Source organism: Cyprinodon variegatus, unplaced genomic scaffold, assembly GCF_000732505.1.
Source record: "Cyprinodon variegatus isolate N-32 unplaced genomic scaffold, C_variegatus-1.0 Scaffold792, whole genome shotgun sequence".
NCBI lineage: Eukaryota > Metazoa > Chordata > Actinopteri > Cyprinodontiformes > Cyprinodontidae > Cyprinodon > Cyprinodon variegatus.
In genome coordinates, this window is record NW_015151245.1 from 303,107 (window position 1) to 321,869 (window position 18,763).

General features: G+C 39.1%; 2 protein-coding genes across 6 annotated transcripts in view; both read right to left on the bottom strand.

Moving 5' to 3' along the window:
- Positions 1 to 1,422: 1,422 nt before the first annotated feature.
- dcaf15 (DDB1 and CUL4 associated factor 15) lies at positions 1,423 to 14,759 on the bottom strand. The gene is made up of 14 exons (XM_015396369.1): positions 14,624 to 14,759; positions 11,498 to 11,595; positions 11,113 to 11,251; positions 10,923 to 11,029; positions 10,664 to 10,821; positions 10,418 to 10,579; positions 7,169 to 7,417; positions 6,349 to 6,609; positions 6,165 to 6,256; positions 5,832 to 5,954; positions 3,599 to 3,681; positions 3,379 to 3,483; positions 3,188 to 3,303; positions 1,423 to 2,010 (listed from the first exon to the last, which is right to left on the bottom strand). The coding sequence occupies exons 1-14, from the start codon at positions 14,717 to 14,719 to the stop codon at positions 1,955 to 1,957; spliced, it is 1,845 nt and encodes a 614-aa protein (XP_015251855.1). The 5' UTR covers positions 14,720 to 14,759; the 3' UTR covers positions 1,423 to 1,954.
- Positions 14,760 to 14,908: 149 nt separating this feature from the next.
- khsrp (KH-type splicing regulatory protein) overlaps positions 14,909 to 18,763 on the bottom strand; it is a 10,367-nt gene continuing 6,512 nt past the window's right edge. For 3 of the 5 annotated variants that reach the window (XM_015396367.1, XM_015396365.1, XM_015396364.1), the window contains 7 exons: positions 18,341 to 18,465; positions 17,964 to 18,254; positions 17,766 to 17,875; positions 17,596 to 17,678; positions 17,306 to 17,515; positions 15,992 to 16,185; positions 14,910 to 15,688 (listed from right to left, as the gene is read on the bottom strand). In XM_015396367.1, the coding sequence (XP_015251853.1) occupies positions 15,680 to 15,688; positions 15,992 to 16,185; positions 17,306 to 17,515; positions 17,596 to 17,678; positions 17,766 to 17,875; positions 17,964 to 18,254; positions 18,341 to 18,465 (1,022 nt within the window). In that variant the 3' untranslated portion in view covers positions 14,910 to 15,679. Of the gene's footprint in view, positions 15,689 to 15,991; positions 16,186 to 17,305; positions 17,516 to 17,595; positions 17,679 to 17,765; positions 17,876 to 17,963; positions 18,255 to 18,340; positions 18,466 to 18,763 lie in introns of all 5 variants that reach the window. The other 2 variants (XM_015396368.1, XM_015396366.1) reach the window with 2 other exon arrangements.

Consider the following 18,763-nt stretch of genomic DNA (forward strand, 5'->3'; position numbering starts at 1 on the left):
CGTCTATCAGTCTGAACTCTGACATTTTGACATATTTCTATGACTATTTCCAGCTTTGAAGCAAACTATCTTCAGATTGACTGCTCTAAGCATTAGATACTCTAGCCTCTGTAACCCGATCTCCAGATTTAAACTGAAATTTAATCACATATTGGAGAAATTTTACTGAACTTTTTTTATGACACTATGCATCTATATTTACAACCCATAAATGCACAGGTCATAATACCCTCATGTAATCTCATGCTACACACTACAGGTGTGATGATGGAGATCTACTCACTGCACAATAATGAAAGCTTAGTGTAATCAACAGATTACTCCCAAGTTTTCCCTAATTGACTGGGCTGATAATTAGTAGACTGCTTGAGGCCTTGGTCTTGAAAGAGCAGCCCATTAGGACATCTCAGTAGAGCCTGACTGCATCATTATGAGTCAGATAAGCCAACTGATTCAGGTGTGAATAGAGAAGGAAACATCTCAAGGTAGCAGAACACTGGATCCTCCAGGATTTGTTTGAGAACATGTAAGTGGAGAGCACTGAATGCGAGTCAAAAGGATTATCGGGATCATTGGGCATATAGACTTCCTTACAAAGCAACACTGTAAAGCCACCGAAAGACATATCCCACCTGGAAATTTTGCATCTATCAGATTAAACATTTTCGGCAGTAATTTACTTAGAGAATTATTTTTTTAAAAGATACAACTTTTCCAAACTTGTACCCACATAAACAGGGTTTAGATAGATGTCCAAATGAAGAGCATTTTCTTTGTGGGAATTTTTTTTGTCCATGAGTTTATACGAAGCAGAAGTGAAATGCAATATGTGGAGGAGTTTAGTAAGGCACGAACTGAAGTATACAGACAACTCGTTAACATTTGCCCTCTCTACCTTTGAAATCCTCTCCAAACCCAGCCAGTTGTGAGGACATCTCTGGTCCACAGCACCATTCAGGTAAATGTTCATCCCAAGAACAGATAGAGGAGAAGAGCATAATGCTGCCACCACCGAGCTTTACCATGGGTTAGATGGTCTTTCTTTGCAGCATTCTGAAACAGTGGCACGAAAAGCTTAACCTCTATTTTTACACAAGGTTTTGTAAAGTTTCAATGTTGTTAGTTTATACAGATTGAGAACACAGCCAGTGTAGCTACAGTAATATTCCTGTCTTTGCTGCCACCCTGAGCAGTTCCTTCCATTTCTTTCTAATAATTGCAGAGAAATGTCTGTTAGCTAAATCCAAAGTATAATTTATGCAGTTGTGTGAATTTAGGGCTGAATGCTAAAAGTAAAATTGTTGTTTTAAAAAGAAAGTATCAAAGGTATGCAACTTTATACAAGTAGATATTATTCAAGCTCCATTTTGAAAGTGGAGCTTAAATCGGTCTAATTGTGAACACAAATAACTCCAAATAACATTAAATCCATACATTTTACTTCATAAAATATTCCATTTGGACAGTCTTTTCCCACATGAAAATGACCATCGTAAAAAAACAAAAGAAAAAACAGAACGGAGGAGGCTCTCTTCTAAAATACTGCGGCCCAACAGATCAGTGGACTGATCCACTGCAAACCAAGAGGAAACCGTTCTTAAGCAGCTAAATGCATCAATTTACACAAAAATCAACATTAACAAAGGTAGAGTCAGTTACGCATTAACAGTATACCTTGCTGTGTATAAAAAAAAAAAACTAAAAAAACTCTTTGTTCAGTCCAGCTCTGGCTTTTGGTGCCTGTAATATTAAAGACTTACAAAAGAACTATGAATACATACACAGGCAAAACCATCTGCAGCAGAAATGTTTTTGTTTAGTTTTGATGACACTTTCAACTTAAAACCTCTCAAAAATAGAGCGCTGCTCTGAGCTGAGCTTGTTGCTGAAGACGAGGACATGTCTTCATGAAGTTTCTCCAAGTTAGACCTGCTTGTTCCTTTTAACTTTCCCTTCATAGCACAATCCAGGTACATCGGTCGCTGTCTGCCAACACTTGCAGAGATGAACCTGAGTGAGAAAAGTTAATAAAGAGTTTAGCTCATTTTGCACAAACAAACATTTTTCAGGTAAAATTTCTTTAGTTTATAACCAAAAGTTCTCATTTAATTTCCTGAGCTGTGAACTCTCAAAATAATAAATAAAATTTTTTTTTAAATGCAGAAAAGTAGAGAAAATATACAGATAGATTGGGGCATGAAATGGATTGACAGATGGAGGACTGAATAAATAAATGGAAAAATAACCAAAGTGAGCAAACTTATGGATGACAACACATCCACATGCAGCTATATTGTAAAACTAGCAGAAAAAGCTCATTGGTCCAATAGAGCAGTGGTTACCCCTAGTGGTCGGTGACGGCATTGTAAGGGGCACATACAAATATTTTATTTCTTACTAAAATACAATAGGACTGGGATCTGTTTTTGCTTTTGAAAAATTAAATAAGCTTTTATCAACCAAAAAGTAACTTTTTCTTATATGTTTGAATTCACCAAAACCAAGACTGGATGTAGAGAGCAGCCTGGGATCAGCCGTTTTTCATACTGAGCTATCCGAGGTCATCAAAGCAGTTCGGGTGTTTTGATGATAACTAAGTAAAACTAATTAAGTAAGTCTGAATACAATTTTTGTTCAGTATTTTGTTCCCAATTCCTAAAGTTTAAATGTTATAAGGGAGTTATATTATAAGGGAGATACTGAGAAGAGCTCCTGTTTTATAAATACAGGTTAATAATAGGATTTTATTTTGTATTTATTTTGATTACTTACCAACTTCCAGGCAACATACTTATGTTGCACTTTTATTGGAAATGGAAAGAATAAAAATGCCCAAGAATTCAATTCTCTAATGGTAAACAAGCTTTACTCAACAGAGTAAAGGGAAGTGGATACGACAAACGACAGTCTAATCAGGGCTTACAGATGCAGGAAACGACAGATGTTGAGGCTCATCACACAGCTAAGCAGAATCATCTGCTCATGCGCTCTTTGTTATCTGAAAACTGAGCCCGAACTGAACCGCGCGGAGCCCTACTCGTGAACTAGTACCAGTTTAGCGAGGTTCGGTTGTGTCTGGCACGGTGTGTCAGTTGTAACTGCTACTCTGCAGTTATCTCGGTTACCATGCTCGGACCGATCTCGGCACGTTTTCAAAAGGCTAGTATAAATGGGGATATAGACTCACCTTTGTGTAGAGCTTCGTTGGTCATGCGGTTAATGTAGCGGGAGCTGTTCTCAGGAACCAACCACTTCATCATTGTGTTCACACAGCACCTTCTGTAGGAGTTCCACACAGTTCCACTACCAGAGACAGAGGACGATCAGACAATGAACACAACAAACTCTCTGAGTTTCTGTGCGTCTGTATTTCCTCACCTGGTCTGACCCTTAACTTCAGTTAGGTCTCCAACACCCACAGTGCAACACACACCTGTGTCAAGGTTCCAGCTAACCTGCAGAAAAGAGTGGTATGTGTTTCGCCTGAAAAACAAGAGAGGCATAAAATGAGAGCAGACAGAGACACGGATGACTGAGCTAAAGATCTAAATCTGCCTATAAGTAATTAAATAAAGGTGATGAGGAGGGAGAAGAGTACCTGCAGTGATCCTCATCTGAGACAGAGAAGGCCAACAGCAGCAGACTAATGTTGATAATCACAGTATTGGTCTCTGGGCAAACCTGGTGAGCATCAAACACTCATTATAGACACATTTACCAATCAATGTACAATGGGAGGTAAATAACAGTGCTGACTCTCCTTTCTGCTCTACATCTAACACTTCTCTATAAATGAGAGCATTTATACAATCACATTTACTAGAAGAAAGAATAATAAATAAAAAGGTATTAACTCGTTATATCAGTGGGGTGAGCAAACACTAATATCAATTCTTTATTATTCCTTCTGATTCAGTTCCTGCATTCATGCCTTACAGAAGTTCACAAATCAATCGACACGAAGACACCAGTACTCAGTTCTGCACTATGGCACAGCCATGACTTTTATACCCCTTTCCCACTGGCCGAAAAACCCTAATAAACCTGGGAACAATGGGCTATAAGTAGCAGTGTGAACAGCTCACTGCTGCGTGTCTACACGAGTGTTAAAATCACCTCGACTCTGATCGGCATGCTCTGGGATCACCAGACATGGGTTGACCTGCTAAATTACGTGACACCATCAAATGCATTGTCCAGACATCAACACACCTTTCAAGTAGCGTCTGACCTAACAAGCCGAAACAACTCTGGTTACATCAGATAAACATGGTGCAGTTCTGGGGGGAGGAATTCGGAGGGACAAAAGAGTGAAACCACAAAGCACACTGACTAAGCCCTGGCTTCCTTACATGCTGGCCTCCATTGTTTACTTTCCCGATTTCTGTCACACTGGTGGCATCATTAATGCTAACGTAACGTGATGGCGTCACCAGTCACACAGCTGCGGGGGGACAGAGGCCATACAGCTTACAGCAGGAAGGGAGCCAAATGCCAATTGTTAGCCGGTCGACCCATGTTCGAAAAACACGTGTTAACACGCTATTTTAAGTGGGAAAGAGGCTCAGGGAGTCACTAATCAGAATTTGGGGTATGCTGGGTTCATCCTCAGGTTAGCATCTGAAGGAAAGCTACCTCAGATAAATAAGCTGCAACTACCGTGCTTTGCTGTATGTTTAGCATTTGTTTTTATTATTATAAGCTCTCAGTCCCATAAAATTTGAATGAAACTTGAAGGTTTTCTTTGAAAGAAAAGGCAACCATACCCCCTGGTCCAGTCATTAGAAAATAATTCACTGTAAAGCTGAACTAGTCCATGTTTTAAATTCCCACTGGTTCTTTGGGGTGTATTTTGGCCTCTAGATAGCAGCTCAAGTGTTTTCTTAATGGATCTTGAGTAAATTTCAGTTTTTGATGATGGTGCATATATTCTTGTCATAACCAACCCAATCATCACAGTTATTTTCTAACAAACCAGAGTAGCTTTGTGCAATAATCATCTTACCCAGAAATAAGTTTAACCAGAAACTAAGAAAAACACATTTATTAACTCAATCTCAAACATTTTACTGAGACAAGTGCTTCAGGCTTTGGTCATAAAACAGCTTCATAACAATGTTACAACCCTACCACAGCTTTAATTTATAAATTGATGTATGTTACAATAACAATTACTTATTTAGCAGTACTCAAAAGAAAATAATTGTCTTTACTGTAATCAGAGGCTTTCTTCTAAATATGCATTTTGCATGTGCTGATATTGTAACAAATGATAAATGATATATTTTAGTACCAAAATGTAAACTATGTGATGAAGCTCTTTGTAGTCTTCTGACTTATACCTTTTTGACAATATGATCATTTGGATTGTTTGTATCCTTTTAAAAATTATGACTTCAGATTAATGTAAAGAAGTAAGGAAACTCCAACCTTATTATTGGTTAATGAGATTTAATGGATCAGGTTGGAACTCAAGAGTATTTTCCCCCAAGAATCTACTGGATATATGTGACATTATGTAATGGAGAAGTTTAGAAATCATTTATCATGTTCTCATTTTCTTATATCATAATAGTTGATACTTTTACATTCCTAACAGGTTTTGCTGCTTTTATCTTCCCAGCTATTTGCCAGACGACTGGAAGTCAATGAACACAAATAAACTGGTGTTGAAGAGTACAGTAGCTTTAAACTAAAGCTAAATTATTCTTTTCTTCCCCTTAAGAAGGAGTGTGCTCTTTCAAAACTTTAACTTACTACATCTTAAAAACTTGAGGGAACACTGAATATTTCTTAATAATGGTGCAAAGTGTTTGGGGGTCTGCATTTACCTCAAGAATCACAACATCGTAATCACTGAAGGAGCAGAACTGTGGAGCCCAGGCAGCATCGTTCTTGATCACTTCATTGATGAGATACTCGAAATCCAGAGTCAGCTGTTCTACACAAACACTCTGAAAAATAAACAACAGAGCAGCTGAAAACATCCATTGGTTATAAGAGACATTAAGCAAATGATTGTCACACAGAGATGCAGCTCTGCTGAGACTGTGGGGAAATGTTTAGGCTGATGGAAACATTTGGAACAGAGGACATAGAAGCCATGTCACAAAAAAGGATTTGACCAGATGGTTATAATGTTGACATAATGAGATATAACAGACCTGTCCATTGTGTGGTCCGGTGACCAGCTGCAGGTTTCTTCCTTTCAGATCTGTAACAGTGAAAGGCAGCTGGACTTTATCATCCTCATAACCTGGAAAAATAAACCAGGACAAAGAACCAGTTAAAGAAGTGATGGTTGCATTGAAAACAGCACAAGGGCGAACAGGAATATTTAACCCTCACCTCCTGCACTTCCTGAATTTTGCTCTGCTGCCCCCTGCTGCTTTAAGCGGTAGTGAAGACGTGAGTAGTTGACATATCCGGGTTCGCTGGAGCCAGCATCCTGGCATGAGGACGAGGTTGAAGTTGATGGAAGCGATGATGGAGGAGAGGCAGGACAAAACGCTAAATTAGGGCTTCCACGTGATGTGGATGCCTCCTGTGAACTAGTCCTTCTATTTTCAGCTTTCCTGTCCTTACAATCCTCCTCCACTCTTGAAGTTTCTACATAAAAAAAGTAAAACAAAATTGAGTACATGGGTATACATATATATTTAATACACTAAAGTTTAATAGCTGCCAAAAATAGCTTGCATTTGCATCGTAAATATCAGGTCTTTGTATATAAACTGAATCTATGCTGTTACTGGTACTGTACAGTAGGGGGTGCTGTAGCTCAGGTTGGCAGTAAGCTGCGTGCAAAGAGTAAGAAAGTTTCTGTTACTTTCTAGTCAGTCAGTTCTCAGAGCTTAATATCCCACAGAAAAGAGAACGAAAGAAGGCACTCTGTTTTTTTTTTGTTAGAGATTAGGACTGAGAGCACATTTGTCTGAATACAGCTTGATGAGGCTCGATAGCAGCAGATTTATGGACCTACAGCTAAACACCTTGCAGCCCTTGGACAGCGGAGCGAGGTACAGGTTTAGGGCTTTAATTGTTTATAAAGTTTGTACTTTATGTATTTTTTTGTTTAATGTTCTGATTCAGATTAATGCATTTTATCCTGGTTACCATTCTGCCTCTTTTTCATCATCATCAGCCATTCTCTCCTCCTGGAACTTACTGTCTTTGCTTGTTGTTGTTGCTGCTGCTCCTCCCTGGGCTCGCCTGAAAATATCAGCAGCAAACTCCCGGGCTCTCATTGCTGCCTGTGAATGGCTAGGCGATGAGGGAACTGGAGAGGTCCTGCAAGCAAAATGCCTGCTTTCTGAAGATGTGACATCCAAGGATGCTGAGGAGGGTGATGGTACAGCTGGAGTTGACTGGACGGCTCCCTTTGTGTAAAGGATCTGTGATGACTGGCCTTGTTTTTCTAAAAAGAAAGAAGACAAAGATAAGCAAAAACAAAACGGCAAAACCTGTAAAGAAAGCAGTATTCAGAAACTTAAATCTTTTTACATTTCATTACATTATAACCTCACAGTGCAGTATATCGGGATTTAAGGTTGGGTGATTAGACGAGTCCATCGACCATCGACGATAGAATCAGCACTTAAACGATTGTTTTTCAAGAGCAATTTTTTTTTTTTTTGGACTTAAAGGGGAACACCGTTTTTTTTTTTTTACAGTGGCCCCTTGATTTTACGTTATTACATCATGTTCTACTCACCCTTATTAGTTTTGTGTCATTTGGAGCTGTTCTGAAGATATTCGGTTTTGTAATCCAAGTAACGTCTTCCTATTGGCAACGACTTGAAGGCACAAACTAAACTGTTCATAACTTATTCTTTATGGTACGCCAGCATTCATAACATGTAGGCGAATCACTGTCCCCCAGACATCCGCGGTTATATTTTTTATATATATACATTTTTTTCAAACAAAGCGGCGCGTGTATGACGTCATCGGCGCGCACCAGCTACCATTCATTCATCCTGTCCGCTGAACTGCTGCTAGTTTTACTCACATGCCTGGAAGATGTCTAGTACTACTACCACAGATGATCTCGCTCTCGAAATGGAATTGGTACGCGGATGACGTCATACACACTCCGATGTTATATTTTTTATATTTATATTTTCTTAAAACAAAAGTGGATTGTGTATGACGTCATCCGCGCGCCGGACTTGAGTTGTGACAGGCAGCCTGGGCCACAGGCGCCTACGCTCTACCCGTTCTATTCATTCGGCTAGCTAATCTGAATCGTTCAATTTCATTTCGAAAGAGAGATCATCTGTGGTAGTAACACTAGACATCTTCCAGGCATGTTAGTAAAACTAGCAGCAGTTAAGCAGACAGGATGAATGAATGGTAGCCGGCGCGCAAGGGCCCAATGTAAAAAAAAAAACAGAAAAAAAAAAAAAAAGCGGCGTTCCCCTTTAAGGGTTATGATGAAGCCCAAAACAAAAAAGAACAAAATCCCCATTCCAGTTTTCAGTTTGTTCAATTTTGTGCATTTAGATCAGGGGTAACCAATTAAAAATCAGCGGAGTCCAAATAAAGAATATCAACAACTAGTAAAGGTCCAGAGACATTTTTAATTACAATCCGTTACTTTAAACAGAATTTAACACTGAAATAAAATGAGGTGTTTATGCATCAATGTTGTACATTGACTTTAAAAAAATAATAATAATAACACACTAACACATTTTATATATATATATATATATATATATATATATATATATATATATATATATATATATATATAAAAAATAGAAAATTTTTCCATTTTAAAATCATTTAAAATCTGCTGTTTTTTGAAGTAGAAAACAACAATCGTTCAGTTTGGTATATAGACAATTTCCTGATTCAAACATTATATAAAACACCTGAACTGATCGTTTATTTTTTTTACTTTCTTTTTTTATGGCATGAGAGAAGTGGGCTTTAGGTTGCCCTGCATGGCTTTTAAACCTGGGTTTGAATGGCGACAAAGCCATTCTCAAGCGCATATAAAGGTGCTTATTTTGAGTTTGGATCAATATTTATTTTTTATTATGTTCATGGTGGAGAATCCTACTTCACAGCAGTAGATTGAGACAAACATACTCAAAATGTGGTCATCTTTGAGAATGCCATTTCACTTTTCTTTTTCACCAGTTCACCACAATTCTTCCAGCACTCCACACTTTCTCTTCTCACCGTCTTCTCCTTCTTTCCCATCGCCCGGCTTGCCAAAGGTTTGCCCGCTGTGTCTAAAAGTAGCTAGCTGATTGACAAAGCTCATTGGCTAATTTGTGCAGCCTGGTGCCGGATGCTACGAATGGCTTTACCATGTTAACACGAGAAGAGGTGCAAATTAAGTGAAACACTGTTGTCAGGCCAAATGCGGTAATTTATAAATTTTGGGGTCCGGATTAGCCAACATGTGGGACCAGAGACGGACACTCAAGCAATGCACATCAATAGGTCTTTAACATGTAATACCTTGGAGTAACAGTGCATTTAAAAACTACAGTAAATGGATGCTAGGTGATGTACAGTGCGTTAACATCTAGGAAATGCCTGTAAATGGTTATCCTATGCAAAATAGGGCTTCTAAATCATTTTTATTAGGGATGGGCAATCAATTGTAATGACAATAGGACTGATTGATTTGGCCAAAAATTAAAATCGGGATTCTTTCAGCCAACATTGTGATTTGTTTTTTTCTTTGCACCAACCACCGACCTGTAGACGTTTCACTCAGTTTTATTGTTGTCATGCCTTTGATCCATTATCAAGTCCATTATTTATGCATGGCTCTGCCAGCTAGCTATAACATTCTCTTATTTCTGCCTGGTGGCAAACAAACTTTAAGCGTATCATTGCCACCTAAACAACCGGAATGAGAAAGTTAGTGTCTTTCTCTTGTTAAATGTAATGTGAGCAAAATCGAGGGCACTGCTGCAATTTGAAAAATTGTGTTTTTTAAATTGAGATTATACTGCAAATGCAATCAATGAGCAAGTCCTAATTTGCATGTAGAAGGTACAATTTGTTGTCCACAAAGTACAAACTGAGGTGGGCAAGAAAAGTTTGAGGTTTCAGCACCCACTACCTGGAACAAATTACATTCTGAACTTTCAATTCAAGCCACTCAACAAATCCTTGTTGAATCACTGCAATTAATTATGTATTTGTGTTAATGTTTTCTGTGAGAATTTTTGGTGTGTAAATGTTTTGAACTTGTAACTTGTATACTGCGGCCCTCTCGGTCAGACCTCTCTTGCAAAAAGTTAAATCTCAATGGGACAAACCTGGTTAAATAAAGGCTAAAACAAGCCCTGTCATCCTTTAAATCTTTGATTACTACTGATTAATACTGGCATTATATTTCAATATAGTCTGTTAGCTTCTAATCACAATAAAACTGGTAAAGCATTACCTGAACAGAGTGAGAAGCCGCAGGCCACCAGAGAGTAGCTAGTGTTTAACAGGATGACCTGGTCCTTCTTCAGCTGGAATGCGGGCTGAAAGGTGGGGAATGGGTACACCACCTGGTATCTGCTGTTGAGCACATATCCATGTTCAAGACACTCACCACTTCCTATGGGAGACGAGGGGATTAACGTGACTGGGAGGAAGAGACAAGGAGTGCAGGAGCAAATACTGCAAGTATTTGGAGGCTCACCTGTGCGCATGGTTGAGCCCATAGGAGCTGGACAGCAGTTTGAGCAAGGTTTGGACAGAGGCATGGAAGCTATTGTGATGTAGATATCCCTGTTGTTATCATCACTCATCATCAAATTCATCAACGAGTTCATCATCACAGAACTAGAACTGCGAGTACTGAGCAAGAAAAGGATCAGAAAAAAGACAATTATCTAAACATCATAACTCTCAGTACTGTGGATTATATTATTTTTTTATTCTTCAGTAGTACTTCTTACTTGAAACCAAAGATGACAATTTTAGAGTGGTCATTTGGCCATTCGCACACAGTGAGGTACAGATCGCTGTAAATGTCCTCTCCTGCAAAGAGCCGTACATGATGTACCTAAAGATAAAAAAAAAATGTTGATAAAAAGGTTTACTCATTAAAAAACACTTCCAAAAACACTTTTCCTTATTCAAGCTTACCTGTTTTAGTCTACTGTGCAGGTTGAACTCCCACCAATAGAGGTGATAGGTGTGAAATAAGAAATCGTTGTCTTCTCCATAGTCAATGGTGTAAGAAAGAACGTAGCGGCCGCATTTGGTGAAGCCAAGGAAGATGTGCCTAAAATCAAAAGATGAAGAACTGAATTAAAATTCGACTTATTTTGAACTGTGTAGTGCTAACGTGCAGCACAACAGCGATTATTTGAGAGTAGAGCCAAAACCCCAGATTGGATAGCTCAGGTTCAAACAGGCTTTGTGCTTCAATTCATACACAGACAGCAGCTTTTGAGAAAAAGGTCTGATCTATAACTGATCAAAAACATAAGTCCTGGCAAGATTAAAAGCAAAGTAATGAATCACAGACCCCGCCCTGAGAAACTCCTCGCTGACGATGCTCTTCAATGGGACACAAACCCGAGGAAGCAGCTTCCTGACAAGGCGCTGAGAAAACTGTCCAGACAGCTGCAGGACAGAAAGGAACAGTTGGAACAAAACAGTCACTCAGCAACTCTCTCCATCCTAAGAAACAAGACGATCATTTTACGTTGTTATAAATCTGTAAATATATAGGAAATGTACTGCATCAACAATAAACTTGGATTATTTACTAGACAGCTTGAACTCCTTTGGTAAAATGAGCCAAAAGAAGAAACACTATTTTAAGGGATACAGACCCACAATTTAAAACATGCTAAAACGATGAATCCAGAAACAATACTGTGATGTTGAATTTGCTTATGCTAGTTTTTGTGGGTTAAAAAAAATTCCTCTAATTTTTTTTTTTTTAAATATTACCGTTGCCTATTATTACTATTGATACTTCTGAAATGCAGCACCATTGCTGTGTCTATTTATGCCCCCAGATGCAGTTAGCCCCTTTCCTTAAGGCCTGTGCAGAGCAGCTCTGTGGCAGCAGATGGTTGCAGCGCCAAATAAAACTCAGCCAAAAGTCCTTAGTTAGTATAGAAGTGTTGCTCTAACATCTCACATCATGAAGGTCCTAGACAGACTTCAATTGGTTCAACTCAGTAGGCAAACAAGCAGCTATCTAGATTCCCTCCAGTTTTAGTCAGAAGCATAGGAGCACCACAGGGGGTGGTACTCTGACTTTTAATCTGGACAACAAACTTGACTGGGGATGTAATTTTGAAACTTTCTACAAGAAAGGACAGAGAAGACTGTAACTCCTAAAAAGGCTTAGCTCCTTCAGTGTTCTTTTATGACCCCTTGCTCACACTGGCTCCGGTGCGGTTACCGAGCCGACGGAGACCGCAACTCCCGCACACCCCCTCTCACACAGGCCTTTTGACTACGGTACGGTGGGGTGCGGCTCTGCGGCTCCGGCAACAGGTCCGGAGATTTAACTCGCGAGAACAGAAGTTCACTTGAGTTCACGTAACTTCACGCGATAACATGGCCCAAATAAGGATATTTGCGAGAGCTTGTTGCGGAGGTTCTCCGGCATGCCGCAAGGATAGCTTTCTTGCGGAATTTTCTGCAGCGCCGGAGTGTCTCGGTAACCGCAGCCGGACAGCTCAGCAGCCGGTGAGAGAGGTTTACGTCTTTTTAATGACTTGGAATCACTGCGGCGCCGCACCCACTGCACCGCAACGGTAAGACCGGAGTCGGTGTGAGCCGGGGGTTAGTCTGTTGTGGAAAGTATGAACCCTTCTGCCATCATCTTCTGTGGTAAGACCATCGGAGCAAATGATTTAAAAAAGTTCGACAAGCCAAGGCGGCCACCTCTCTTCTTGGAAATTTTCTGAAACGTCTAGTAATAATTTCATAAACAATATTTTTTTTCATAAAATGAGTGTAATGCACAACCTAGAGAATCTTCTTCACAAGACTGTTAAACATCAACAGATGTCTCTAGTCAAAGGCTTCTTCTGATACGGATCAAGACAGATGGCTTCAGACTATCCTTCCTGGCTACAGCTATCAACATCTACAACAAATCCTTGGGAGAAGAAGAAACACCTTTCAGCTATGAAAACATTACCCTTTGGGGTGAAAAAAAAAATATCTTTGAATTAATAGACTAAGAAATTTAAAAATTATTCTACATTGGTGTCAAGGTAAACATAGTCCCAAAACCCCGACTACCATGCAACATGCACAAACTTATGATTCACATTATATCAGCTGTACTGCTGCCATCAACACCCTTTTTTTATAGATGTTGGAGATCGGGCCTGTTTTTCCAGCGTATTCCTGTTTCTCTGACTGTGACTGGCTGGATGTGCTCTATTCATCCTCTGACATGGGAGCTGGCTTGGAGCTTGTCTGCCTGGCTGTGTGTTTCCTGGACGGGGCTGCCTTTTACATTTCCTTTTTGTATCTCTGCTTCTGTCTCCTTGAACCCCAGTCGGCCTCGGCAGATGGCCGCTCACACTGAGCCTGGTTCTGTTGGAGGTTTCTTCCTGTTAAAAGGGAGTTTTTCCTCTCCACCGTCGCTACAAGCATGCTTAGTGTGAGGGATTGCATCCAAGTCAATGACTCGATGCAATCAACTGGTTTTCCTTAGATAGAAAACTTTGAATCAATTTGACTGTATGATCTGATGAACTGTAAAGTGCCTTGAGAAGACATGTGCTGTGATTCGGTGCTATAGAAATAAACTGAATTGAATTAATAACTGTATTAAGGTATTCACTGCATTAGGTCCCCAGTTACCCTCTAAAACAATATCCCACAGAATATTTGTAGTATAAAGAAAGGCAGAAAAGCCGAAGGCCACTATTAAAGCAAATTGATCCTTCCTAAAACTTTAGTAGAGCCAAAGGTTGACGTCTTTAACACACTGATTTTATGTACACATATAAGCATACTTTTCAGAAGGCTGACATATCAGCATTAAAAATCCATTTTATTGTTCTTATGCAATCTTTTTATCTTTTTTATAGTTATAAAGTATCTAACCCATAACTACATAAACTCTAAAATATAACATTAAACCATTAATCTACATAACCAATTATTTTTCAACACAGTAGATCAGAGTCAGATTAATCAAAACTTCGAACCAAGCACAACATAGAAAGGCTGATACACAGGTCTGTTAGTGCAGGTAAAGCAGGTAATCAATTGCCAGGTCAAGTTTTTACGTGTGCAAACATTTAACCGTTAAAGACGTTTTTACGTTAAAACGTAATCAGATTATTACTCGCATAAAAGTAGAGTTCGTCTCTTGCTTTTACTGTCCAGTTGTCTTCGATTAATCCAGTTTTAGTTCTTCAATTTTATTACCAAGTCAAATCGGAAAGCAGCTTTACAGCAACGTGATAAAACAATTAAAATCAGCTCATTGTTTATAGCATTAGCTTGATTAGCCACCTGCCACTAGTGATTTCTTGTTAGCTGCCAAGCTAGTTAGCAGATAGCTAATAGCTTCATCGGTCCTTCAGAGGGTGGAAGCCTCAACTAAAAAGTCTGCGGTTTTTGACTATGTTTCTATGTTAGTGTCAAGGTGATATATATATATACTCGCCTTTCCACGCATTAGAACCTTTACGACATTGTCCTTGTGTTTCTTTTGCGATTTCAGTTTGTTGTCGTCCTTTTCAGATTTCGAGCTGGGCGCCATATCCGACTGAGCTGTTGTTCCCAGTAAAAACAGGGAGCATCCTGATTGGTTCTCGTGCAACAGTGCTTCAGTTTTATTGGCTAATCGACACATCCGTCAAAGTCAGCATAGGGCTGGGCTAAACCATGTCCCGCCTCCATGAGAAACAATATGGAACCACTCTTTGTGAATTTAGCCAGACAAACACTGTAATATAATATGAACGTTTTATTGAGGTCTTTAAAAACAAACTGTAAAAATAACTTTTAAAAAAAGGACATACACAAGCAAAACCTATCGGAAGATAATGTTTCAAAAATAAACCTGCAAATTAAACTGAGGGTAGTCAAGCACACAAATATACATGCACACACAACCAGCCTACAGTTTGTAGGACAATTAGTGACCAATAGCTGCAAACCTGCATTCAGTAGCATTACAGATATTACAGACATTCAATACCCTCTTGGAAAAAAAAAGAAAATCATTATAGGATGATTTACACCCACAAACACTGGGAATGTTAAAAAATAATACATAGAACAACACAAAGTAGCAATTATCTTTTATACAAAGATAATTTAGGAATATATTCAAAATACTGCTAGACAGTTATTCATACCCTCTGAAAACTGAAGGGAAATACTAAATGTGAATCATTATCGAGATGCTGTTGTGGTAGCTTCCAAGCAGAATTGCTCATTTCACATTTTCATTCAGAAAAACAAAATGAAATTAAAATATTAAATTGAATTACAAGGTGATGCAGGGTCAGGTAAAGGGGAAACCAAACAGGTAAGGTATTTAGTGCTTTGTCCAATTTGTGGGCACAAAGTGTTACCTTTTTTAAATCCATTAAGAAAATGTAAATAGATAGTGTAATGAAGGACAAGCAAACCCTGGCCTCGTTTCTTAAAGCCAAATGAGGGAAAAGTAAACATCCTGAGATCCAACACATCCGTCGACAGATCAACCGTTGGTTCACTGAGGCTGAAAGAGACAACAAACATGATGCAATTAATTTTAATCCCTTTGATCTCAATATGCCTAAAGTACCTCGTTAATGCTTTACAAGATTTAGGCAGCAACAACCCCTAAAAAAAGGGCTAAGTGCATAACATTTGTTTAATAAATAAAGTCAGAAAAGTATATACATTTTCAGATAAAAACAAAGTAGACATTGATTTTCCTATCCAACTTCTCAGAGCAATTCCATAAAACTTTTCCAACTTGAGATGAGAAATTCTGATTTCCAAATAAAGTAACTTTAGGGCTGATTACGAAGATGTTTACCTGCTGTCCCGGCTGTGGACCACCAGCCTGTCCTGCTTGTCCATAATAGGCAGCCTGCTGTCTATAATACTCGGCCCATGCTGCACTGTAGTCCTGTTGGCCACTAGCGTCAGCCCCACCTGGTGCTGCAGCTGCCACTGTAGTGGCGGGCACTGCTGCGCCTGAAGCGCCTGCTGCACCTCCAGCTTGCTGAGCTGGAAAAAGGCAAATAACCATTAGGTCACATGATACAATCCGAACGTTACAATAATTAATGCATAATTAATAACAGTTAATTTTTATTTAATCTTTTCCAAAGGCTTTGCATTCAGTTTTAGGAGTGTTTATCATTATTGTGTGATTTTTCTTATCATCTTTTACATGTTTAAAATAAACTCCTTACCTAACTAAATAATGGTTCCAAAGTATTTATCTGTGACAAAAACTAGAGATGCAGCAACAACTTTAAGACTTATCCAGGTAGATCTCACAACCAAGATTGCTTTTGTTTTTTAACAATAAAAAGGAAAAAATATTCAGCAAAAATACTTATAAATCTAACATTGACCCAATAAATAAGCTTAAAAAAAAAGAGTAATAAACAATGTTGATATTATGAATCAACAAATGAATTATTGATAGATTCATTCACCTAATGGCTATTGTACATCTATAAATACTGGAAGTGCTTTTTTTGAGTAAGGAACAATAGTCATCCTCTCTATACAGAATTTATTGCATTTTTGGTAAGAGAAATGTAATATAATCTAAAGGGATTGTCTATATTTTAAACATGGAAAGTCATAATTAATATATATATATATATTAAAAAAAGGGGTTTCACTTTTGGGGGTTAAGTTGTGTAAAGGCCTTAATGATGAATTGATGTACTTTATCACTTTGATGTATACTACTATGTACTTTATGCACTTTGTCAGTTTAAATAAATGTTAAAATGTAAAATAAACACATATGTTGCCAACTATAAGATAATTGTTGTGATATTTACTACTTTTTTTTGATAATTGTATTTTTAATGGTTGTTAAGGTAAAGGTGATAACCAGGTGCTTCAGCCTATTCCCTTTCCAGATGTTCAAACTTTACAAACTAATTGTTCATAACTACAAGATGTAGGCATCTATCTGAAATTGTTCCTTCATTCATTCATTGAAAAGCAATTTAATATGAAAGAAAATTAATCTCTGTTGGGATATCTTATAAGAAAATGTGTGGATCTCTTTCCTCCAAGAACAAGTAGTGCATTTCTAACCAGATATATTTCCAAGCAGTACAGTGAAGTACAGTGAGAGCTGGCGTCATCAGTTCTAACTTACTCATGCCCATCTTCTTATAATATTCCTCCCAAGCTTTTGTATAGTCAGGCTGCCCCCCACAGGTCTGTGCTGCTTGGCTTTGGTCCCCTGTGGCTGCTGCTGCAGGGGCACCAGGTGCCTGGGCTGCAATGGCCCCTGGCTGCTGCTGCTGCCCATAATACTGAGCGTAATATGCTGCCCACGCTGCATTTGGGTCTGAAGCAGCCTTGCCTAAGAGAAAAAGAAAAAGTAAATAATTGACAATCCAAAACCAAAGAAAAAGAGAATGAGGATAAATACAAGACTCTTACTGGGGTCATTTGAATTTGGAGCCTGCCACTGCTGGTAAGGATTTCCCCAACCTTGCGAACAATACTGACCACCAGGAGCTCCGCTACACGATTTGGACAGGAGGAAAACTTTAAACCCACATGTCAGTTTAAATGTAAATAAATGAGCAACTTCAATATGTTGCACTTACTGTGGAGCTCCACCAGGAGGTCCGGCATTATAAGGACTTTGATTATATTGACCCATTGGCCCACCAGGACCCCCGGGACCAGGACCGCCACCTACTGGACACAGTGGACCCTGGCAAACCCAGATAAACAAAGAAAAAGTTAAAATATGCATTGAGAAGTTGGTTGGTTTTCTGGCAGCTAGCCTTTTTTAAATCTACCTCAATCTTTTCTTCAATCAGCTGTTTTGCGTGGTCAATCTGCTGTGGCGAGCCTCGGATTATAAACAGCTTGTAGTTTGGGTCGCCGTTTGGCGGCATTTGACGACAAATCTCAACGAACGCCCCGGTTTGTTGGTTGATGGACTTGATGTTCTCTCCTCCTCTCCCAATGACGAGCCCACATTTGTGAGCAGGAATAGAGAAGGTCACCTCTCCTCCTGGAGGACCCCAGTTGCCCTGGCCTCCACCACGACCTCTGCCTCCAGGTGGCATACCAGAGCCTGGAGGGCCCTGTAGAAGAAAAGCCACATCCCAGTTAGCATGACGACTTTTGCACCGTCCCTCTTTGATGCAGAAACACTTCTCCTTCTACTTACCCCCTGCCCACCTTCCTCTCTGGCACGAATGCTCTGCAGAAGGTCTGTAATGATGGAAGCAGCGTGCTGACACTGATCCGGGGGGCCCATGATGTGGGCAATCTTTTCAGGTGCTGTACCATCATCTGTAATTTACAAAAAAAACAAAAACAAAAAAAAACACTACAGTGTAAATGACTTTTCTGCACATAAGGTCTGATTCAATTCAAACGTTTGGTTTACAGATGGAACATTTCATCAACAGAACTGAACCTGTCAAATGTTTCAATGCATTGGGAGTTGTATTTTACACCAGGTCTTTTCTCCCACACTATTTAAATTTTATCACTGCTGCACTTTATGGAATGGAAAAGTTCATTAACCGTCTGAAAAGCTGTACTTAACAAAATGTTGTTTTTGTATACACTAGGGATGGAACGGTTT